The 25,303-nt window shown below is 43.0% G+C and overlaps 1 protein-coding gene across 1 annotated transcript in view; it reads right to left on the minus strand.

Annotated features, from left to right (window-relative positions):
• Positions 1-1,896: 1,896 nt before the first annotated feature.
• The window catches only part of SRD5A2 (steroid 5 alpha-reductase 2), a 28,568-nt gene continuing 5,161 nt past the window's right edge, over positions 1,897-25,303 (minus strand). The window contains exons 2-5 of the mRNA XM_075497399.1: positions 5,749-5,912; positions 3,739-3,840; positions 2,542-2,692; positions 1,897-1,963 (exon numbers count right to left, since the gene is read on the minus strand). Of these exons, the coding sequence (XP_075353514.1) occupies positions 1,897-1,963; positions 2,542-2,692; positions 3,739-3,840; positions 5,749-5,912 (484 nt within the window). The remainder of the gene's footprint in view (positions 1,964-2,541; positions 2,693-3,738; positions 3,841-5,748; positions 5,913-25,303) is intronic.

The raw sequence follows: 25,303 nt of genomic DNA on the forward strand, positions 1-25,303 counted from the left end.
GCTCTCCCCCGGCTCAGAAATAGATGGAGGAGACAGCAGCTAGGAACACTGGCACCCACGGGCTATTTGCTCTCTCATCACTTGCGAGGCTTTGGGGGGAAAAAAGCGCAAGGAGGGATCATGAAGGAGGGGCTGCTGGGGAGGGGAGCTCTGGGGAGCACAGCCGCTGCTCACACGCAGCATCCGCTCCCTGGGGAAGGGGCCATTCCCTCCCACCCGGCATCCTCGTCGCCTCCAGCCTTTCTGTCCCTGACTTCACACCCAGCAACCCCCTTCCCAGAGTGTTTCCACATGGAGGATTGAAATAAGGAAACAAAAGGAAAATATGTTTGTGCTGCTGATGTGAAACTGGCAGCCCGTGCAACAACAATTCTGCTTGCGCCTTATTTCATCCCCCCCGTACCTTTGCCTACACATGGCAAAGGGTCTGGCTCTCCTGTGCGCTGTACGGGGACTAGTGCAATGGGACCCAGCCTCAGCTGGCTGCTCTGCTCTACGGTAACGAAGACAATTAATAATACGAGCAAAGAAGGGAGGGTTTGCCCAGAAGGAGGAAGCCAGCGTGAGCAGGACTTGGTAAGCGACATCAGAGAGACTTGTTTCTGCAAACAGTAAGTTATAGGCTAGCACAGCTCTGTGTTTTACATAAATTTTATTGTGTTTTGGAGAAAATTGTGTACAGTCAATCAGGTTACTCCAGCAGCAGGTGGTATGTTTAGTATGTGCAGCCTGGTCTTTTTCTTTCCAGCTACTCAGCATAATTCTTAGCAGGATTTTGATGCTCTAAAGGGTAACTAAAACTATCGGCATCCGTGGGGACGTCTCTTCCTATTGGGGTTAATGACATTTTTGGGAAAATTCCCAACTATATTCTGAAATTAAGAAGAGACATCCTGTGTTTTTGTGAAAATTCAGTAACATCACTGTATCATTTCCTAATATGAGTATCTGAAAATGTTCTCCGTAGACAAAATGTACTGCCAGTGTTGGAGAACATTTTCTTCAACACAGAGCTTTCTATTTGTTGTAATTTTTGTCATACGTCACCATCTCAAGACTTTTTATGAATAACAATTGAGTGGTTTTGAGTGGACAATTTTTTATTCTGAAAAGAGCTCTGGATTTGCAAGAGAAAAAAAAATCCTAACGGAGCTGCACTTGCTTTAACAAAGTACATTTAAAAAAAACCCCGATGGCTGAAGATTAATCATCGGACAGAGAGGAGGGTATTGGTTATGGAAGGAACACAGACATTGCACTTGTGAGTGCCAGCTTAAGATACTTCCATTTCCGCGTTCTTCGCATCGCCTCTGTGCCATGGCACGCTGCTCCCAGCCTTGTGCCGGTGCAAGTATCCTCTTGTTGCGTTATGGTTCTGGGAGCTAAGCTGGCTTTTAGATGAAAAATAATGAGCTGAGTTATTTTCCTGGCAAAGGAGACCCCTACGCTGGTTTGAAGTGTGGCAACACCTAGGGCAGTGCCAGCAGAGCAAGGGCACGTGTGCTACGGCATGGAGGCAGGAAGAAGCAGCTGCAGAAGTGCTATAAATTGGAGTGGCTGCTGAAGACTTTCTCTGAAGTCATGGGCTTACTTTCTACTTCTCTGCATCAGTTTTTAGCCAATGCTTTTTCTCTGATGTCAGTGCAGTTATATATCCATTTACCATAGGTAGAACTCCACTGACAAGCAAACATGTTGTTTGGGGAGTCCCTTTGCCCACAACTATCTGCAATTTCCCCTGTAATTAAAAACAAGAACTTCAGTTCCAAATTACCTTCTTGTCTGTTACAACCCCAGGTTATAATTTTTACAATTAATTATAGGCAGACCTAACATTAAAACTAGGAATTGAAAAAAGCCCTATAAAAACAGAACACAGAGTCCATAATTCAATCATTAAAAAACAAAAGGAATCAAGGCTTTCCTTGATTTTGGATAGTCCGTAAATGTCTTGAGATAGTACCTGAAAGAAAACAAGCAAGAGAGTGAACCTGCATACATACAAGGAAACTGCACAGTTTCAATACAGCTCAGCTAAGGAACCTTAAAACTCCTCCAAACGGCCTTGCTTTGTAACCTCTGTGTGTTACTCTGCAAAAGAGTGTTCCGAAACTATTTAGACCAGTTTGTTTAATTAAGTGAAAGCTGATAATACTGTTAAGGTTCTAACAGACCTAAAGTAGAAACTTTGGGAATTCAGAGCAGGGGACCATATCTACCCCAAAGGACTGCAGAGGTTGCAAGAGAACCCTTAGGAAAGGGTCACATTTACAAGGCTCGGGAAAAAGAGGCTTTAACACGGCGGAAGCAGTGGTGTAACTCATGTTGGATTAAATGACTGTCAGGCCCACTTGACTCAACAGGGGCTCCAGCCGACTGCCTTACTTTCACCCAGTCGCAAGTAAGCCGATACACTTCTTGTACATAGTATTAAATTTCAATTTGATCTTGAATCCTGGCCCTGCTCCTCTGCCCTTCCCTGGCATTTTGCAAACCACTCCAAGAGCAAGCAGCAGCATACAGCAAGAAACAGTTTGATACCTGTGATGGTGATAAGCACGTGGCCCGATGCAGCAAAGAGTAAAAAAGGCAAAGGCGAAGGCTGGTAGGGACCAGGTTGCTATGGCAAAACCAAACCATTCCACAATTTCTCCAAAGTAGTTGGCTCCAGAAACGTAGGTGAACAGTCCCCCTGCATCGACAGACAAAATAAGTAATTTTTACAGTCACTTCATGCCCATGGAAAGTTCTTTCCTATAAAGTCAGCAGCAGAATACACTACCTTTCTTATTCAGAGCCCATAACAGCAACCTAAACCCACTGCCCTGAAGCCAGTGGAGCCATGCCAAAGGAGGATTTTGTACAAGACTCTTGTACAAGAATCAAAGGTGATTCTAACCCAGAGGCTTCCAGCACTTTCACAATCATTTATTTTCATTTGGAAAAGGACTTAAGCAAGCCCAATATTAGACTTAAATTAAAATTATTAACATTAGTCAATTCTCTTCAGGCCCTAAAAAATATTTTGCAACTCCACTACGTTTGAGGAATGCAAAATCTGGATCTCAGTTTTGCATCTTAGCTAATCACAACATCTACAAGAGGCAGGTAAGTATTGGAGGCGAGAAACTCTGGGGGAGAGATATCACCATCCATAACAAGCCAACAGTAGGAGTCAACACCAAACCCAGGAAACTCCTGGATCCCCATCCATATTGCTCTACAGAGCTAGACATTTCCTGGTTCACCGCTCTGGCCCATGGCCACTCTTCCTCACCAAGCCCTACCTTGAAGGAGGTGGAAAGGAAATTCTGCACCTTGCCTCCTTGGTGTTATTTTTTCCCCTAAAGTTTACACTGTGAATCTCCCTTTTGCAGTGTAAGAAGTCCACTACTTCTTCTTCCTGGGCATGGAGAAGAATATTTCCTTCTTTGCAGCTGCCTTTTACAAGGCTAAAATCCTCTTCCTATCTCCCACTTCAATCTTCTCTAAATTACCCAGCCCGTTTCCTAAAACCTCTCCTCACAGCCCGTGTTTTCTAGATACTCCTGTTGCTTCTCGTGGACTGTCTGCAGCCAGCTCACACTAGTCCCTGCGGCTCAGAGGGGCACCTGAACCGAGTGCCTGTGCGACACTGGCATCTCTGCTATTATTGTCACTTTGCTGTGAATTCAGTCAGAAAACATTATCTATCCTGCTGCCCTACTTTCTCCAAGGAGGTGGGGGATAAGAATATACCTTGAGGAATCTTGTAAATTACTTCCCCAGGTTTCCTCAGCTGGCGCAGCAGGAGATCGCTGTGAATGTTGATTCCCATTCCCAGCAGAAATAAGAGGAGGCCTAAGAAACAAAGAAGAAATGGATTAGAAAGACAGCTTTGCCTAGTTATCCCTACTCAAGCACATATGCGAGGTTTATCTTTGGAGCAGGCAGATAGGAGGCCTAGCGTGAGGTGGGTGGATTCTTTTTCAAGTCGAAAGATGCGCTGCTACTGAGAAGGCTACCGAACAGGGGAAGCACAGGGGACTGGTGACAAATAACCCTGTGTCAGTTGTGGGATCACAGTCCTCTGGGATCACCTGCACTGGATAGCTTCAGTGTGGAGGGCAACTCTGGACAGAAGGATGGCCATCCTGAGCACGCTGTTTTGTTGGTGAGACCAGAGCACTTTCAGCTGGTGTGAGAAAAAGCTGAACTTCCCAGCTGGCCATAGTCACCATTTATCGAACGTCAAGAGGGGGCACAAAGTACCCAGCTGACGCTGCTGGCAGCCAGCCACGGCTGTGGGCGTTACTGCAGAGTAACCGCTGAGCTGTAGGCAAGCACCATTGCTCCCATTTTACAGCTGGGGAAAGAGGAGCACAGAGAACACAAACTTATCCAGCACGTCACCGGAGCCGGTAAGGGAACCTACGTCTCAGCGCAGCTCGGTGCACTGCCAGCGAGGCTGCTTGGACAGAGCTACAGGCATGCACGTGGAGCAGTTGCTTGCTGAAGGCTGCTGACAGCCTCTGGCCAGAATGATTCATTGACCATACTCCATTTAGCTGAAAAACTAGAGGCATTTGATTGAGAAACTCTGCAGGTGACATGCCCTACATTTCATGCCACATTACACACTGAGAAAACCACCTCTGACAGTGACTGGGAAGCAAGGAAAGAAATAGAGGTGGTGTGTGCTAGGAAGTGTAGAAAAAAGACTGAGTGCTGATAAAACCTCAACACTTCCAGTAGCAACAGAAAGTTGGTAAGAGTCTGTAGAGCAAGAATATACTGGCCTTTTCTTATTCAATATTTCAAGTACTGCTAAGGCCGATTTCCTTTTTTTTTTTTCATTAAATATGTATTTTATTTATCATGCAAATTATGTGATGTGGTGTTTTCTTTCTTGGGTATGGGAGCTCTTACTAAACAATGTCCGTTATTTTTAATATGTGGTGCTGCCTGAAAAGACTGAACTTGCATCCACAGTCTGAAACAGGGTACAGAAAGTACCTTGGTTATTTTGTACTTATATCCAAAATGTTTCCTCAGATCTCCATGTTAATCTTAATTTCTATGCGTGTATTTAAAAAACATCCTCTGTGCAGCACCAAATGTGTAATGCCACCTAGCTGCTCTTGCTCAGCTGTTCTCTCAGGGATTTTACAGGGTGAAATTCAGCTAGGCTGTTAAGTTACGGAATATAAAGGCACCATATTAACATACAACCAGACTATGCACGATCTCTAATCTTCCCACGTGCCTTACAGGAGAAAAAAGAGCCCTTTGTCTCTAAAGCCTCATTTATGCTGGGGTTTTGCCCTTCTTTTCTCTCTCGGTCGGAATAGCTGCATCAAGCGCAAAGCGCCCTGGCAGGGAAGAGAACGCCACAGTTTGCGCTTGCACACGGGCGCTGCTGGGTGGACGCTTCTGGCTGAGCAGGGGCACATCCCCACGCAGCGGAGGCCTGAGACTGCACCTCCACAGCCCGCAGCAGCAGGAGGCTCTGGGGCGGTGTCAGGAAAACAAGGCTGGTGATTTGAGACTAACACGTAACATCGTACGCCATCAAAGGTGGCTGCCTAGCGGAAAAAAATAAAAAGTCGCTGCACATGTATTTGTTTTATCTGGGCCAGCAGGCAGGTTTTATGCTGATTTCCATCACAACTGATTTGACTCACACGTTCAGTGAAGATTAGGACATAATTCAAAATGCTTACAAATTGCTTGGAGATTAGATCTTGGGAATCCTGCAGCTGTAATTACCTGATGTAAATCTGATGTCGGTGCACCAATCATTTGGATATTCAGCGCAGTAAATCAGGTAGTACCCCTGGAGGAAGCCATTATAGATACAGAATAACGTGCCAAAGAAAAGCAATTGCAGCGGGAAAGGTCTGCCTCTAGTGAAGAAGGGGTAAATAAATGTCCTAAGGTAGATAAGAAAACAGTGTCAGCACGTTAACTCATGATAACATTGTATTTTCAATTTCTCTGCTGTAGGAAAACAAAAAGGTTAACAAAACAAAAAATATAAAAAAGGTCAATAGAGATAAAAAAATGGAAAACAACTGCAACAAAATAAGATCAACAACTAATGGGAACAAGAAATACTGTAAATACCCACGTTTTTCTGGTCCTTCAGGACTGCACTCAAGGTGGGAAGCTAGAAATCTCATCCAGATTCACTGCTGCCTTGGGAATGTCTTTCTGCCTTCCTTCTCCCTTGTTGGTAAAATGAGGAACTTGTGCCTACAAACAGCTTTTTTGTTTTAAGACCTTGCTGTAATGCTGCAGAGGGCCAAGCAAAGGATGCTGTGGAGGCACATGGGCACACTGATGTTCAGACCAAAGTAGTGAGGGGCAGTACCAATTGCAATATTGATTCCCCAAAGGAGCATTACTATGCCACAAGCACCGTGGAGGAGCTTTCTTATGGAGAACGCATTCCTGATCCCACTACGAGGACTGATCTCGGAGGGCTTTAGCCCATGGTGGCAGATGGAGTTGAAGGCAGTGTCGAGACCCCCCTGGCTCTCTCATCCCCTGCAGTATATAGCCTAAGCTGTAATCCCCTTTCCCAGCCTCTCCCACTCCACTCAGAGACCTCCGCTCATCTCCAACACACAGCAGCTCTGTCCTGCTCTGCTTGGACACTTCAACGCAGAGGCAGAGCAATGTTGTTGGCTGCTTGGGGGAGCTGCTTTGCCGCCAGTCCCTGCCTCTCCTCCATGCTTCCAAAGTTTTCTTTAAAATAAGAAGAGCTAAAACCCCAAGTTTAATATGCTAAACACCAAGATTTCCATGCAGCTCCAGCACCTAGGGCTTCCTTAGACAAAAGCTGTGCTAACACTAGCATTAACATCTGTAGGAGCAAATAATTTGTGCTTGTATCATTTTAATTTTCCTATATCTTTGGTTCAGGTGGGTGTATCCCTTTTGACACTTTGGACAATCCATATCATCCTTGGGAGAGTGAAATGGAGACATTATATTCATATTTGTTAGGTGTTTTCTTACCTGGCCAATTAACTTCTGTATGTGGTAAAATCTACACTCTTAATTTCTTTCTTTTGCCCTCTTGGGCTTTGGGTGGTGCTCATCGTACCAGTATATAAGCATTGTTGATAAGTAATCCACATCCCGAGTTGCCAATATCAACTTAACCAAGCTAAGGCATAAAATGTCATAACATTATAAATCTAGATGAAATCATACTGAGCATGTCTGAAAGTGAGTAAGCAGAGTACAAGCAACAACATGTTAATGTCTTCACTGCTTTCCAAAGCAAGCTAAGACAGATTTCCAGCAATTAAAACAGTTGTGATGCAGAAGTGCTAAATATTTCTAAATATAGTGAAACCTAAGAGGTATGGAAAATATTTTTCAGGCAGTGGTATCACATTTGTCATGTTTATTACAGTATGGAGAGGAATGCTCTTTGGAGTAAAGTTACCAATAATTATTGGTTTTGCCCTTCGGGAATGGGATGCTGGAGTTACGAGTAGGTGAGGCCAGCTTTAGCAATCCGACCTGCCTGTTGAATTAATATCGACAAATTAGACCTGAACAGCTATGAGAAAAAGTGAGAAAGTTGCAAATGGAAACTCGGAGAAAGCAAATTGTATGGAAGAGAGAATGATATCAAACTGCACAAAGTGAGTTTAGGGGGCGGGAATTTATGCAGCAGATTGGAGTGGGACTTGCACTGCTTTATCCTTCGTCAAAACCAGTTACGTTTGAGAGTCTCTTAATTTTTACAGCTGATGCAAACGGAAGTTTCTAGCATGAGCTGGCATTTCTCAGCTCCCAGCAAAGCTGATTGTTGCCATGGTGCTTCCTGATGCTGCTCTCGCAGGATAAAGGTTATAGGCCCTTGAAAGGTGACTTACCCTGCAGTAACAGGAGGGCAAAAATCAGCCATAGACCTATCTACCATGGATGTGGTGGATGCAAGACAGAAAGAACCTGCCTGCAAAGTATAAGTGCAATCACAGGGGAGCCAGGAGGCATCAGCTTTTTTTTTGTTGAGGGAGTGAAATCCTGGCATCGCTGAAATCCCACCTCATAGCAGTTTTGAAAATCCAAGTCAGGATTTCATCCAAGAATCTTTGTTGCCGAGCAACTTCTCCAAGGAAATCTCCTTGGGTCTGTAAATCCAGCGGCCAGATTCGGTTCTCTGCGTCTGAACAATGCCCTAAGTCTTTGTTTAAATACAGCACTTGTCGGCTTGTACTACATAGCTACTTGAGGATGCACAAACTATACCTGATGGGTTTTGAAAACGCAACGGAGATAAAGCGGGGACATTGAATAGGTTTAAATATTCCATGGAAGAGTTTGCATCTCTGCTGGAATTATTTTGCAGTGTGAAAATCAAAGGGGGACTGAAGGCCACTATTTTAGAATAACAGAACAAAAATTGGCCTTTTGGATTTAGACCAATAACAATTTTGACCTTTTTCTCTCAGTGCAGTATGGATGACTAATCCTTTATTATCTTTATTGGCCAAAGGCACTGCATCTGACTAAACTATTGCCAACAGCTTCTTTTTAAATGAGTGAATAATAAATTATTCATCTTCTTCTCCATCAGTTATTTTCCAGAACAGGTTTTGAAGAGAAAATCATTTGATATTGCATCAAGTTTCATCTTAAAGGTATTAGTCCAGCTCCTTGAAAACTCCTGAGACCCTCACCCAACCGAGGGGGAAACTATAGGTTTGTTCTTCTTTCCACAGAAGGTGGAAATGTTTTCACAAATGTTACCATAATCCACTAAGACTGGGCTCTCAGTCCTCCTCCAACAGCTTGTTAATTGGAGAGGTTTATGCTGCTGCTGTGTCTTCTCCTCTCCAGGGCCCAGATGCAGTAGGTCAGACAGTAGCAGCTCATGTTTTCCAGTCTGGAAACTCGAGGTGTTTCCAGTGCTCATGAGGTGTTTTGTAAATGTACCTTAAATCATTGTGCAGTGACTGTGATGGGAGCAAGAGAACTCCCTTTTTATTTTAATCACACAGATTTACAGATCTAGTTATTAACTAACACAAAGTTGCAATTAGCTCTCCTTTCCAAGCCACATGCAAAACATTCTACTTCCATGTTTCTCCAAAGATCTTTGGACAAACTTTTGATGACTATAATTTAAGGAACAAGAAAGATATACATATTACTGAAAAGCTTACAATTCAGATGTACAAAACAATAGTAAACCTGTCATGTCAGGTTCATTTCCGAGTATTCTGTCTAAAAAAAATTGCTCAATCTACAACCCTTGTGCTGTTTGTGGCCCACTTAGGAAATTCATCCAACCTGAAGCCTGTTTGTAGAGACACTCTTTCTTTGAGGTCTCTTAGTAGCAGGTTCAGGGTTGGATGTAGACTTCTGGCAGGAGCAGACTCATCTTGCCTGGGCAAGAGACACAGGCACACATCTGGATGGGAGAAGGACTGAGGAAACCCTGAGACAGATGGCACCATGCTTGGGTTTGAGGAGTTCTTGAGAAGAAGGGCAATGGAGAGCAGAAAGTCTGGGCAGCACTGATTTAAGGCAAAGACAACAGAAATGCAGAAGGATTCAGTGGCAAAATAAGAAGAGGTGTGGAACAGACTGCCATATTGAACCATTGGGGCTGCTGAATTTGGACTGGAGATGAATAAGAACAGACATATTAGAGATAAAAAATAAAATACAATATCAGAAAAGAATTTATTTGGGAGAGCTGAATAGCTGTGACCAAGAGTTTTCATGATACTGAAAGGAAGTATGTTTGAATGCAATGAAAAGAAATGTCTGTTAAATATAATCTAGAAACAACATTGAAGTGAAGAGCTCAGTAGGACTGGGAGAAGAAGGGGGATAACCACAGGTTACAGACACAGGCAGGTCCTTTAATAAAGAGAAGAAAAGTCTAAAGGTTTGGAATGCATATTCATTTTCATATTTCAGGGGATAAATCATATTCCATTTAAGAGAGGCAGAAGGTAGCAGCTGTCCTGGGCAACAGACAACCATTTACTGCACTTTCTGTTTGAATGATCCAATATTGGCTTCTGCCAAGACAGAGTACTGGCTGTGAAGGACCTCTGCTCTGATCCAGTATGATAACTTCAGGGTTTCAAAATGTCTCACGACTCATCTAACAACATTACACACAAACTGAACAAGTTAAAAATTATGAAGTCCCTAGAATAGATAAGCAATTGCTTAACACCAGCATTTACGAGCGATGCTCCAGAGTGATACTCGCTATCCCAGGAAGGCTGACACTGTGGATGGCAGCACCTGCAGAAGCCAACTCCATCAAAGACTGACAGTCAAAGGGAATCAGCAACTGCGCTTGACTTCTGGCCACATAGTTAAATACAGACTTCAAGTTGAATCCTTGGTGCTGGGTCAGAAAAGCTCAGTTGCTTACAACTGCATCTGAATAAAGTGGGATTATAGGAAAAAATATAGAAATATTTGCAAAAGCAGGTGTATCTGATGCAAATGGCTAAAAATATAATGCTGCTTCTATATTACTGTCAATCATTGCTGAAAAAAAACATTACACATTTGACCTCAGATAAATTCAAGGAATCTGAGCAACATAATGCTCAGTCCCAACACTATAAACACCTGAAGTCAGTCATTCTTAGCATCTTAGCACTACTCAGTAGTGCCTCATTGATTGTTACGAATTTTAGGCATGCTCTACAGTTAGCAAAGAAAGAAGGACAAATACAGTTTAGAGATGAAACTGAGTACTCTTCACATTGCATACAGGAATTATTAGATGTTCTAGACTTAATAAAATACAAGTGGTTGAAAAAAGGAAAGAAAAGGAAAGGAACAGGACCTAAGAATGGGTATTTGGTTTTAATTAGTAAAGAAGAACTGTGTAGGCTTGACTCCAAGGAAAAAATTTTTGCTCTTCTAAATTCACTACAACAGCAGGCAGGTTTCAAAAGTGTTTTGCAAGTTTGTTTATAAATTACTTCCTTGCTCCTCTTGTTATTCTTCCATTATTTCAGAAACCGTCACTGGAAAAATCTGGTATCTCCCAGTGATTACCAACATCCAGTTAGAAGGAACAAAGGAGAATTCTTCCTTGTCACTGGTAGAAAAGGCATTGTATCATGAAAAGTATTGATCTTTTCTACTTCCTTTAGCACGTATAGGAAAAAAACCTATACTTCAATTATTATGCATTTTCTAAAGGGAAATCAAGAACAGAATTGTTGGGTTTGGTGCATTAACAAGCTGGATCAGCAAGTCACAATCCATCAGCAAGTTACACTCAGTATACATTTATATTGGTATATTTGTTTCTCAAATGTTTCCATTTTGGTGTACAAACACCAAATAGGTTTTAAATACCCTTAATTCCAAAATGTTAATTTATTTATATTTGCTATAAGCTAACCACTTATTTCTTCCTTTTTGTTTGTAATGTGGAAAGGAGATCTGAATGAGAGCTGAACTAAACATTGGGAAAAATTGATTGAATGCCCATAACCAAAGGCAACTGAAGCAAGAGCCTAGAACCAGCTGTTAATATCTTTCTTGCCATCACCTGCCAAACTGGGCAAATTCATTGGAAAGATGGGGATTTGTTTTTAAAATATTTTGCTCTTTCATAGCCAAAGAAGGTAAAGTGAAGCTTATAGAGCAAAGGAAATACGTCCCCTGTACAGATCCCTGTTGAAATCAGTACCATCCCATACAGAGCCACAGTTTGTCCTCAGACACTACACAGCCATGATCCTGGAGTCCAGGATGTATGGCATGATGGACCTTTTGTCTAAAAAGCCAAACACTAATACTTGTAACAGCCTCCTTGACTGGGAGTGCTATATACCTACAACAGCAGGAGGCAGCACTCATGTCTATATTTAATTTAGGTAATCCTATTTTCTTAAAATACGTTTGTTGAGTGAAGGAATTGACATAAATTGGATATATTATAGGAGAGGGATGGTAGCAGCAGCAGATGTCCCATGTCTTGACCTTAGTAAGATTTTTTACACTGTCTCACATGTCAATCTTATAAGTAACTTGGGGTTTCCTGGTTTAGAGGATGTTATTTTAAGTGGCTGCAAAATTGATCGATGAATTATATCAAGGGATAGTTAACAATTGTTCACTATCAAACTAGAAGGATATTTTGAGAGAGGTTCTGCAAAAGACTTTCTGGTACTACTCAAGGGTTTTTTCATGAATGATATGCCTCTGGGGAAAAAAAATAATATTCCTAATGTTTGTGGCTGGCACAACTCTGGGAGATGCTGAGCACACCATGAGTGAGGACTAGAGTTTACAATAATCTTGAAATATTGGTTTCATAGTTTTAAAACAGTAGCTTTGATTCAATAAAGACAATGGCAAAATACTACACTTGAGTAAGACTGACCAAATGTAAAAGACAAGCTGGAGAACAGGCTGGATAGTAGAGGGAGTGCTGGTAGATAGCAAACTGAGCATGAGCTAATGATGTCAGGCTGTAGTGAAAAAGGCAAGTGTTAACATGTAATGAGGGAACGGAAGTGCTGTTGGAGACACCTGAAGTAATCTTTCCCCTTTGCATGGTGTTAACAGGAACTTAAATTGTACTGTGTCCAGCTGAACTCTGCACTTCATGAAAGACATGGACAGAGTGGAAGCAGCCCAGAGAAAAAATACTATGGTCTAGAAAATGTGACATGTAGAAAGACTGAAGGACTCGGGGTTGTTTAAGCTAATGAAGAGAAAACCAGTGGAAGACATTTTAACAATGCACAACTGTATAAAAAGTTGCTCCAAAGAAGAAAGGAGTAAAACAGTCTCCTTGTCTACTGGGAACACAATAAGAAGTAACAGGCCTAAACAGCTGTATAGAAAATGCAGCTTAGACATTAGGGAAGGACAGAGAAGCACTGGAACATACTAGCTGAAGGGTTGGAGGACTCTTCACCAATGGCAATTGTTAAGGACAGGCCAGACAAATGTCCATCAGGAATGGCGTACACAGTCTTTACACTGATCATCTTTCCTTATTCTATGTATTTTACCCAGCAATTGGAATTCTGGGCTGTTGCAGGCTTGGTCGTTACAGACCACTGGTGTTCATGGAGCTCTCCCTGTGCTAATTTCATCTGTACAGGTGAAAACGCTGAGAAGAAAATTTGAAGACTATATGTGGCCAGGAACTGTCCGGGAATGGGAACTTGGAGCTATCTTGGTGAGAGAGAGGCTCTGACAAGAAGCCAGGGTGCAGGGACGAGATCAGGAATTAGCTGAACCAAAAAACTAGCACGAGCAAAACCTTTTGCTCAGGCTGCAGACTGAACTCAAAGCCAGGCCAGCTATCTCAGTTGAAACCCTAACTAAACTTGGTGCAGATTTATGCTTGTATGAGGATTAGAGGACAAGACAAGGGTCAACACGACTAGATGGATTGTGGTGATGACAAATGTGCAGATCTCACGGTGCTTCATGCTTAACTCTACTACTTGATAGCATCTAAAGGGCCGCACTACTTAAAGATTATGAGAATGTTTCTTGTTTTATCTAAGCAATGGCGTGTCAAAGGCCTAGCCAGCCAAAGCATGTATTTCAGCAAAGTATCTCATTCTTTTCTTCTCCAGAAATAACCACTTGATATTTATGAAGACAGATCACTTTGTTGCTATTGCTAAACTGTGGGTGTCTGCCAAAAGCATAAAATGTGTGCCAGAGTAACTTATCAAGACACTACGCTATGCACTTCAAAAAGCTCACTGCTCCACTGGAGCAGAGGGTTCAAAGAGTTCACAGAGGCTGAGAGTGTGAGCAGAACAAAAGGGCGCATCTACATTAAAAATGGTACAAAATCCAAGGATGCACAAATCTGTGCTCTTACAACTGTACTTAGAGAAAGTGTAATTATTTTCCATAAGTCGTCCACATGGGGCTGAGAAATGACCAAAGCCAGACATTTGGTAACCTATTCCTCTCCAAAGCTAAATCTTGGTCAGATTGTATCTGACCAACATACACTAGACTCTAGAGTTGCAACTAGAGTTGCAAGACACATTGCTAGTAGTCTTTAAAATACTCTTAACTGGCTTTGTCCACTCTAGTAATTCGTTCCTTTCCTCTTTTATGCCTAAACTCCTGCTCTGTCTCCATTTTGCTCTTCCAGCCATCCTGACTTTGTCCTTGCTTTGTCCTTCCTTCTTCAGATTCTCACCTCCCTTATGGCTCTTCATATGCCTTTTTTCCAATTAGGAGTTGTCCCTCTCGCTGCCCTACCACTGCACTCTGCTTCTCTCTCATTGTAGTTCTCTCACCTTTGTCCCTCTCCCTTTGCAGTTATGGCTGTGTATCTTTAGCAACAGGATTGCTCCCCTTGGGCTTCCTAACAGGTCTTTGTTCCCTCTGCAGCAGCTTTTCTGGATGCTGTAGCTGGAAAGGACTCAGCAATGACACAGGATTAATATGGTTTATACTGACCTGTACATGAAAATGCATCACGCTTCCTATACTATTAAATTCCATGCTCCGTTGCACTGCCTCCATAGTGTCACGTTTCAATAAACTACAAACTCTTTACATAATTGGGACATATAACAGCATTGATCTACAACAGTTGCTGCAATAGAAGCTGGCTGTTTGTTCCAGAGCAACTTTGGGCACCTGTGGACATTGGGGGAGGTGCAGATTTCCTGGGTTTCCTCTCTCCCAAGTGCCCATGCAATTGTTTTGGGTGAGGGAGGAACAGGCCAGGTACCTGGTGGTGGAGGGTTTCTGGTGCCAGTCTCTAGCTGGGGAGCATGTCCGCCCTCGGGGACCTGTGAGCATGCGTTCAGAGTCAGAAGCAGCATGCTCACTGCTCCCATGCACAGTGAGCAGGCTCCCAGCTGCTTCGCTGCTTGGCCCAAGCAGCCGTGTCTGGCAGAGGGTGTCACAGAGCAGGAGCGATTCTTTGGGGCTACAGGAGACTGAGATACACACCTAAGGACACAGGTGCATGAGGTGACAGCCAGCTGCAGGAGTCTCACCCTCAGCACGTGAGACTTGACGCATCTGGGTTGTTTATTCTGCTACATGAAGTAGTTTGAGATTGTAAGCTATGTGTTGCTGTGAAAAAAAGAAAAGTCTGTGAGAAAACTGAGGTTGTAAACTAAAGCAGTTTCCCTCTAGCTCTGTTTTATAGATGCTCCTGTCAAAAACAGTTCTAAGTCCTGCCTCTGCCGGGAGTGCTTCTTTCACCATGCAGCAGGGTAAAGGTAGAAGGATTTTTGGCTGTTTCACCACAGTCCACAGAGTTCAGAAGTGCAGCACCGGGTCATCTTCTTCCTTATTTGTTACTATGCAAAGAAATGCTCTAAGAAACTGAAAGATGCAGCAATAAACCTCTGCAGCAGTTTAGACCTGTTGTGTGTTGGGAAAGTCTTCTTCATAACTGAAATGGCCAGAAACACTGCATACATTTTTTTCCAAAACAGTAAAAAATGTTAAAGCTGAAAATTATAATTTCTAAATCCTTAGGCTCGCATTTTGAAGAACATTGGCTGTAATGTCTTACATTTGGAAAGGTAGTAATCCAAATTTCTTCTGAACCTGTGTGACCTCATGGCATCTGTGGCAGTACCTACACATAGAAAGGACTAGAATTTTAAATGGCCAGGTCAAGTCCTGAATTTGTGCTCACATTAAACTGATCAAAGGACTTAATATCTTCTTTTTTTTCTAAGGAAAACTGCTATCATGGGCTGACTCTGAGTCACAGTCATCTTTGCTCCCTCCCAAAATGTGTCAAAACATTTCCTAACACTGAAAGTTGCTAAGTGAAACACTCAACACACAGAAAGTGTCAGCATTAAAGTATCCCTTGATCCTTGGATTTACCCTGATACTGCCCTCTCACTTCATCTCCTTTTTCCTTCCACTTCTTCTCACTCCTGCCCCACCTTCTGCCGTAGCTGTTTTCAACAATTCTCCTACTTGTCCCTTCCTGTGCTACTCTGTGCTACCCGACCTTTTTATCTCTTCCCACCTTCTAGCCCTGACTGTAAGCCTCCCAGTGATTTTTATTTCTCTGCATTCAAGACCTCAAGTTATGGCCTCAAGTTGCGCCAGGGGAGGTTTAGACTGGATATTAGGAAATTTTACTTCCCTGAAAGGGTTATCAAGCATTGGAACAGGCTGCCCAGGGCAGTGGTTGAGTCACCATCCCTGGAGGTGTTTAAAAGACTTTTGGATGAGGTGCTTAGGGACATGGTATAGTGGTGGTCTTGGTAGTGTTAGGTTTATGGTTGGACTCGATGATCTTAAAGGTCTTTTCCAACCTATATGATTCTGTGATTCTGTGAAGACAACTTGTATTTTCCTAATCCATGCTGCCAGGACTCCAGATAGGAGACCACTTCTTCCCTGTTGAGTACCCTACCAGCCAGCAATGCATGAAAAGTCCTGCTCTGCCCCTACAGTGCCGGCCTGGACAATACTTGGCTGGATTGCAGGCTTACACACTTTGGTCCTGCTTATAGCCTCAGATGAACCAGAGGAACTGCTCTGCACAGGCAGACTCTAAAGATGTTAGCTGACAAACTTTATGTTTGAACAGATACAAACACATTTCTCAGAAACAGCTCCGCCAAGTTTAAATTGCTTTTCCTGGGCACAGGCAGAGACACATCTACACTTTAGTAACCTTAGCCCAGGCCAAGTTTAAAAACATGAACGCTTTACTGATTCTTTTTTTTAAAAAGGTTCTAAAGAGAACCAACCAAACAAAAAGAACTCAATAGCATAATGTAAATACAATGGTTTTTTCCCCCTCCTTCCTTGTTCACAGGAGCATCAAAAGTTTTATAGATGCCCATGCATTGTCCTGCCCCAGACGTGTGACAGGCGTCACTGGAAGGTTTGCTTAGGACAACAGTGTTCAGAGGTTTTTTGATGTGCACCTCCAGCAGGAGACTACGCTAATGTGATTAGACTGCTTTGAGTAGCCTAGCTAGCTTATTCAGGGCTCTCTTTAGCCTTCCTGCCCTATACCAAATGATGATACGAAGGCCTCACTCAAGGGGATTTGGCTTTCTAGGAAAGCCGCCCAGCCCATCTTTACCAGTACATCAAAGTGCTGCAAGTCATCACTCTGCCCCAGGATCTGCTCCAGCATAGTCCTGCCTGGGAAATGATCTGTTCCTTAATATCTCTGATAGGCAAACCTTCTTTCTCTAGTAGACAACACATCTCTTTGCAGACAACCTTGACACAGTGACATTTTCCAAAGACATTTCTGGGAGGCAGTCTCCCAGCATGGAAAGTGTTGGATAAAGTTGGTGAACTCCAGCACAGTTATAAGCAAAACGGTATCTTATATATGGCAAAAGTTGACTGTGGGTGTTGCTACTCTATTACATGTTTATAAAGAATAATTAGGAAGGAGGAGGTCAAAACTAACTTCCTTCAAATGTGACCTTTTTTCATTATTATTGCAGATCACATTTTGATGCGCCTTTCTAGGAATGGTGAAACTTCCTCCCCATCCTTAGGTAGTAATACAGTAGAAATTGATGTTTCTAAAGTTTACAGCTAGATAGAATTTAGCTAGGTCTTAAAGTGAATTTGGATCTATAGAAAAATATATACATTTTTCTTCTTATCAGTTGACTTTTCCCATCTTCCTGCACTGAATATTTTAACCCAGTTTTAGTATTAATTTTTTTAAATGAAATAATTTCATTGCTATTGTTGTACCTATGAGATGTTCCAAAAATAATTACAATGTCAGCTGAGTGGTCAGCAAAGATTAACATAGCACTTATGTTCAAATGGGTGCAGATGTACATGGATTTAATTATTTGACCAAACTCAGTAAGGATCACCCTACTGATCAATTCACCTGCCACATTTAAATCAACATCTAGAGGGAGAAGGACACTTCAAGGTGTGTAACTTAAGAATAGTCTCTTGATTTATAGTTTGAAAGTATTTCTTTATTATAATTCTTCTTGACCAAAATTACTTTAATTTTGAAGAAGATGCCAAGAATATAACTTACACCAAGGGAAATAGGTGCAGTGTCTGGGATGGAGGTTATTCCATACATTTTTATTCTTAACTGAGCTCCTCAAAACTTAGAAATGACCTAATCGTATAAGCTTTTGAGTACACAAAGGGGCTTGTGAAAATTTGTTCTTTTGTCAAGCTGTATTTATTGGCTCAATAAAAAAGTGTTATCTCCCGCCACAGTGGCTGCCTCTCTTACAATAAGAAATCAAAAAAACAGACTTGTGGACCTTGAAAGAACAAGGTCCATAACAAATTTCCCACTGCATATATGGAATGAACCGTAACACTTTTACCTTGCTTTTTATTTCCTACTTGAAAGAGCAGCCCAAATAAGGGAATACTAAAGACATCCCATGATTAAAACAAGTCATTTCCTTGTTTGGTAAAAGCACTATTATTTTTAAGTAAAAACATTTACTGAAGCTCCTGTATATAATTTGATCTTTTTTCTCTCTGTCTTAGTATAGCCCTTTATAACCCTGCTTTTCCAATATCAACAGCAGGAATCTAGTAATGCAAATCCAGATCTTTACATCCTCATCAGTCTTACCAAAGCTCAGTGGAGTTCGATGCTCAGAATGTATCTTCCAATAAAGCCTTAAACTCCCAGGATATCAAGCGTTGTAACTTCCCTACTGGGCCCAAACCTCACATAGGTGAGATCAGAGGGACCTACTTGTGCCTTGGTGACAGCCTCATGGCTGGGACTTCAGGTCTCTGCCCTGGGACGGCAATTTGAACAGTTCTCTGCAGAGCAGCTGGGACTGAGCACCCACCAAGCCTTTATGTATTTATCAGTGACAGGCAAATAGGAGTGACAGAGAAGTTTCAGAGCAAACATGAATACTCCTTTAGCTATGGCCCTGCTCCAGGTAGCAGAGATGGAACAAAGAGAAAAAACTTCTGTGACCTGCTCTGCATGTACTGTGCTTCCCTTTACTTCTGGAGGACAGAGTAGACATTCCATGTATGGAGCTCAGGCCAGTGGACTGACTGCAAGACAACAAATGTTGTCTGGAATCATAAATTGTAATACTGTGCAGCACACAAGCATACAAAACCTTCTTGAACAACCAGATTAGGGAATTACGGCCCTAGGTGGCACAGTAGGAGCGGTGGATATGGTGGGGGATGGAGAGCAGGAGCATGGCACACAATAATGCCTATCTGGGAAGAAAACCTGGAGTATAAATACAAAACCATAAAGGATTGTAAAGCTGCCTGGTAATGACAAAATAGCACAAATGAATTGGCATCAGATAGAAATACACTGTTAACAGACATGTTGTCTTGAAAAGAAGTGAAGAAAGAGAAAAGTCTTAAGTTACCTCTGCAGAAATTCTTCCAGTCCAAGAGATAAAAGGAAAAATTATGTGGGTACACTTTGGACTGGGCAAAAACTATAGGTTTCTCTAATGTTAGCGCACTTTCCAATGGGAAAGGAAGGTACAGATAGGAGTATTTGTGCTAATAGTTAGGAAGGGAATCAGCTAGTATTCTGAGAGTGTAATTAGGAAGGTATTTAATAATGCTAGAGGAGACTGCAAGGAAGCAAACCCCATACCAGCACTGGGTACGTGAACATTTTACACTTCTGTGGCAAAGCATACAAAGAAATATTTTTGTTGACTATTCATACATTAATTTGAGGAACCTGGGTTAAAATAGCAATGAATCTAGTATTTTCACTGAAGAGAAGAAATTAGATATTAGCATTATTGAAACTTACTGGGATGAATCGCAAAAAGTTGAACTCATTGATTGGGCAGCAAGGAACGCATGAAAGAGGCAGAGCGAATGGCCAGCCTCTGTTAGGGATATTGCTACCAGATCTAGAGTTACTGGTAAGTCCAAACAGCAGGAGAGAAGACGCAAATGTGTTACTGTGTAGCTGGTGAAGGCCAAAAGGAATCTGGTTAGGGTCTATTGCAAAGCATCAAGATGAAGCAAAACAGAGAATAGGATCTGTTACTTGTCAAATACCTGCATGTTGTGTATTGGGAGATTAATGATAGAGGTTTCATGAAGCCAATAATGAAAACATCTTCAGTTATTGACACTTAATGATGGTGATTTTCTAAGACAAAAAGGTAAAATAACTATTTCTATGGGGAAAAAATTAATCTCTGGATTGAATCTGGTAGTTATTTTATGGTCTGATTATATTCACTATTAGCAAGGAGAGTACCACTTAGAAATATATAGATATACTTCAAACGTAATCTAATCTCTCTGTTTATCCACTTCGTGTTTCAAAAAACATAACTCCTTATGAACCAATACAAAATATCTCTAAAAATTACAAGCAAATTGATTTATAAATGACTTACTCTTTTTGGGCCTGCATCCACCTGCATTTCTTTGGAGGCCTGAGCTGCTTTTCTTACTGATCACAAGTAGGCACACCTACATGAAAAAATGACCAGCATGTCCAGGTAAACGCTGCACCCACCTGACCAACCAGGCAGTACAGGTGGGCTTAAAAAGGGACTACGTGAGCCACATTCTGCAGAGCATGGGGAGAGGGAGAGTATTTTTCTTTCTCCTTCCAACTTAGTTTTGGAACGAGAGGAACTGGCCAAAAGAAGTGTAAAAAATTTATGCAGGGATGTTGCTTTCAAATGTTCCTGGTTTCCCATTCTTTTGCCATGAAAGCCTGCTTTCCCTGATCTTTTTAGAAAGATGTCAATTTGTAGAAAACCAAGTACAGGCACACCAAATGTGTCATCTGCAACCAAAGGGGTTTGGGGATCCGGCTGTGTCTGAAAGAGCAGCCTACTTAATGTCTGTCAGATTCACCTGAGTACACTTCAGAAATTAAAACAGCAATTGTTTTTTTTAATATACTAACAGAGTAAAAGATTATGATTTTGATTGGAAACAAAGTTGCAAGAGAAGAAAATAACTAAATGTAACTTTAGGTGGTATTTGAAACGGAAATACCTCTTTAAATTGGTGGTGCCTCAGCTACTATGGGCAGCAGAGTGTGGGGCAAATGCAACACTGTCTTTTACACCAGTATCTTCAGGATTAGCTTTGTAGGTCAGTGAGACAAGGCCTTCCCCCCCGCCACTGTGCATGGTGGCATCTCCTCTGCTCCCTCACCACTCTTTCTCACTTCTAAGAGAAATGCAGCATTAAGGTTTATATGGAATTTGATTGTGAAGGCTTCCTCTCATAATCTTCTATTTTGTTTCCCACCTTTGGTTTTTGAAGCTGGACTGCAAAATGGAAATGCAACAAACTCTTTCATGTGGGCACGAATGACACCGCAAGCCAGAAGCTGGGCAGAATCAAGGAAGACTACAGAGCCCTGGGAGTGCAAGCAAAAAGTATTGGTGCCCAAGTTATCTTTTCTTCCATTTTACCAGTTAGAGGAAAGGGTGCAGCCAGAAAGAGACATATAATGCAAATCAACTGCTGGCTTTGTGGCTGGTGCCGTCATGAGGGGTTTGGCTTTTATGACAACTGGACATTCTTCGATGACTATAGCCTGTTAGGGAGGGATCGGATCCACCTGTCTAGAAGAGGCAAGGGAATCTTTGGCAGCAGGCTGGCCAACTTGGTGAGGCAGGCTTTAAACTGAAGGACTCAGGAGGCAGGGTCCAAAGTGGCAACGTTCACGCCATTGCATCCAACTGGGGAATAAGCCAGGCCAACCAGAGCAGTGACAAATGTTCCTTAGCTGCCTCCCAAGATAAGAACCAGAAGACCAACCACCTCAAGTGTATGTATACCAATGCACACAGCCTGGGGAACAAGGAGGAACTGGAGCTCCGCACCCAGTCAGAAATTGATCATATCACAGGAATAACTGAAACATGGTGGGACAACTCACATGACTGGAGGATTGTGATGGATGGCTATAGACTGTTTCATAAAGACAGGCAGGGAAGAAGAGGAGGAGGAGTCGCGCTCTATGTTAAGGAGAACCTTGAATGTATAGAAGTCGACTATGGTGATTGTGGAAGCCCTATTGAATGCCTCTGGGTCAAGATCAGAGGGGTCGTCTCCAAGGGGGATCTTACAGTAGGCAACTGTTACCGACCTCCAAACCAAGATGATAAGGCCAACAAAGCAATATTTGGGTCACTTAAGCAAGCTTTGGGTCAACAGAACCTGGTTCTTATGGGTGACTTCAACTACCCAGACATTTGTTGGAAGAACAATTCAGCAGCTCACATGTCATCCATCAAGTTCCTGGAATGTGTAGAGGACTGCTTCCTCACACAAATGTTAGATGTGCCAACCAGGAATGAGGCACTGCTGGACTTGCTACTCACAAACCAAGAAAACCTGCTTTGTAATATCTCGGTTAGTGATAGCCTTAGCTGCAGTGATAACAATATTGCAGAGTTTGGGATCCTGCTGAGCACGCTGAAGGTTAGTACTAAGACAAAGTTTTTAGATTTTAGAAGAGCAAACTTCAGGTGACTCAGAGCTCAGTTGGGAGGGATTCCGTGGGAAGCTTCCATGGAGGATAAAGGAGCTAGCGAATGCTGGGAGTTTTTCAAGAATGCTCTCCTGGAAGCACAAAAACAGTTCATCCCCTTTAAAGGTAAGGGAAGTAGGCAGAGCAAGAGACCCCCTTGGCTTAACTGTGAGCTTCTGAGTCTGCTCAAAACCAAAAGAGAAGCATACCAGAGATGGAAGAATGGATGAATACCCATTGAGAACTACAAGAGCATTGCTAGGGCATGCAGAGATGCAGTTAGAAAAGCAAAAGCTCAGCTCGAATTGAAATTAGACAGACATGTCAAAAACTACAAGAGAGGGTCCTTCAGGTACGTAAACAACAAGGAGAAACAGAAGGAAAATATTGGCCCGCTGTTAAACAGGAGAGGTGAATTAGTCACCAACAATGCTGAAAAGGCAGAGGTTCTCAATACTTTCTTCACCTCTGTCTTTACCAGCACTGTTGGGCCCCAGGCCTTGGGAACAAAAATCCAGGTTGATGCAAACACAGACCCACCGTTAGTGAAGGAAGAGTTGGTATGCAAACTATTACAGGAGTTTGACCCCTACAAATTGATGGGCCCTGACAATATGCACCCGAGGGTGTTAAGAGAGCCGGCTGACGTCATTGCAAGGCCGCTCTCCATAATCTTTGAGAAGTGGTGGAGATCAGGGGATGTCCCAGAGGACTGGAAGAAGGCTAACATCACCCCATCTACAAGAAGGGTCTAAAGGAGGATCCAGGAAATTATAGGCCCATCAGTCTTACTTCAGTCCCTGGGAAAGTTATGGAACAAATCCTCCTGGGGGCTATCACAAGTCAAATGAAGCATGTGATTGGGAAAAGCCAGCGTAAATTCACCAAGGGCAAACAGTGCTTGACAAACCTGATCGTTCTCTACAACGAAGTAACCTCCTCGGTTGATGTGGGGTGAGCGGTGGACATTGTCTACCTGGATTTCTCCAAGGCTTTTGATACAGTTTCCCACAGCCTCCTCCCAGAGAAACTGATGCATTACGGTCTAGCCAAGTGGTCTGTGCGGTGGGTGGGGAACTGCCTGACAGTTCACACCCAGAGGGTGGTGCTAAATAGCTCCTTTTCAAACTGGCAACTGTCACAAGTGGGGTCCTGCAGGGATCAATATTGGGCCCCACGCTGTTTAATATCTTCATAAGTGATCTGGGTGATGGGATCAAGTGTACCCTGATGAAGTTTGCTGATGATACCAAACTGAGTGGAGAAGTGAACACTTCGGAAGGGAGAGCCACCCTGCAGGAAGACCTGGATAGGCTGGAAGAGTGGGCTAACAAGAACCTTATGAGGTTCAATAAGGACAAGTGTGAAGTCTTGCACCTGGGAAAACATAATCCAGGAGTGCAGCACAACCTGGGGTCTACCCGGCTGGGGAGCAGCTTTGTGGAAAGGGACCTGGCAGTCCCGGTAGACGACAAGCTCAATATGAGTGAAGAGTGTGCTGCTGCGGCAAAGAAAGGCAACAGGATGCTGGGCTGCATCAACAAGGGCATCACCAGCAGAGATAAAGAAGTCATTATCCACTCTACTCAGTGCTTGTCAGGCCACACCTGGAATACTGTGTTCAGTTTTGGTCCCTGCTATGCAAAAAAGATGTGGACAGGCTGGAGAGGGTCCAGAGAAGGGCCACAAATATGATCAAAGGACTGGGAAGCTTGCCATATGAGGAAAGGCTGAGAGAACTGGGCTTTTCCAGCCTTGAGAAAAGAAGGCTTAAAGGAGACCTTATCACCATGTTCCAGTATTTAAAGGGTGGCTACAAAGAAGATAGAGACTCCCTTTTTACAAGGAGTCACATGGAAAAGACGAGGGGTAATGGGTACAAGTCACTCCTGGGGAGATTCCAACTGGATGCAAGACGAAAATTTTTTACAATGAGAAAAATCAGCCACTGGAATAATCTCCCCAGGGAAGTGGTGGACTCCCCAACATTGGACACTTTTAAGATTCAGCTGGACAGGGTGCTAGGCCATCTTGTCTAGACCGGGCTTTTGCCAAGAAAGGTTGGACCAGATGATTCTTGAGGTCCCTTCCAACCTGATATTCTATGATTCTATGATTCAAACAGGCCTCTCACCACCTGAGGTCTTCAGCTGGCATTCTCACTGTATTCCTTAACCAGCACAGCCCCTCTAGCAGGAAAGGCTGTATTACAAACTACATTTCAAAGCAAAATACTTTGTAAGTCATTTAGCACAAGAAGTATTCCTGTACATACATCTTATGCCACTCATCATTTTCAGCTCATGGCCAGCTTTTCACAGAGATTGCATATACAGATGGCAGACTTGGCATTCAGTGCTTTTCTCACTTTCTTCCTCCTTTTCTCTGCCTTCCCACCCCATCAGTTTTGGAGGCCCTACCATCACAGGCCCTACCTTATGAAAGTGAAGAAGCTATGAGCTTACCTAAAACAGATGTGATTAATTCAATTTTTATAGGATGTTTGCCTTAGGACCATAGAGCATTTGGATTTGATTAAACTCACACCATGCTGCGGTAATAAAGTGCATATTGAGAGATGAAGAGCTGGCTAACTAAGGACAGCAGACAAAGAGGCAGGGGGTGGGATTGGGGATTCCTCCCTTCTCTTTCCTCCCCTCAGCAGCAGCAGCAGTCTGCCTTCAGCCCTTTATGAAAGCCTCAGGGAACGCACCATCTTGCGCTTGCCACAAAGACAGAGGCTGCTGCCTAGTGGCGGCAGAGAAAGACGGAGAGCTTACTGCTGTCACAGTTCACCACAGCCTGCTGGACTGCTGCCCCTGGGCCAAGGTGGGAAGTGGGGAAGGTCTCCTGGCTCCATCCACC

This window comes from Mycteria americana, chromosome 3 (assembly GCF_035582795.1).
Source record: "Mycteria americana isolate JAX WOST 10 ecotype Jacksonville Zoo and Gardens chromosome 3, USCA_MyAme_1.0, whole genome shotgun sequence".
Taxonomy (NCBI): Eukaryota; Metazoa; Chordata; class Aves; order Ciconiiformes; family Ciconiidae; genus Mycteria; species Mycteria americana.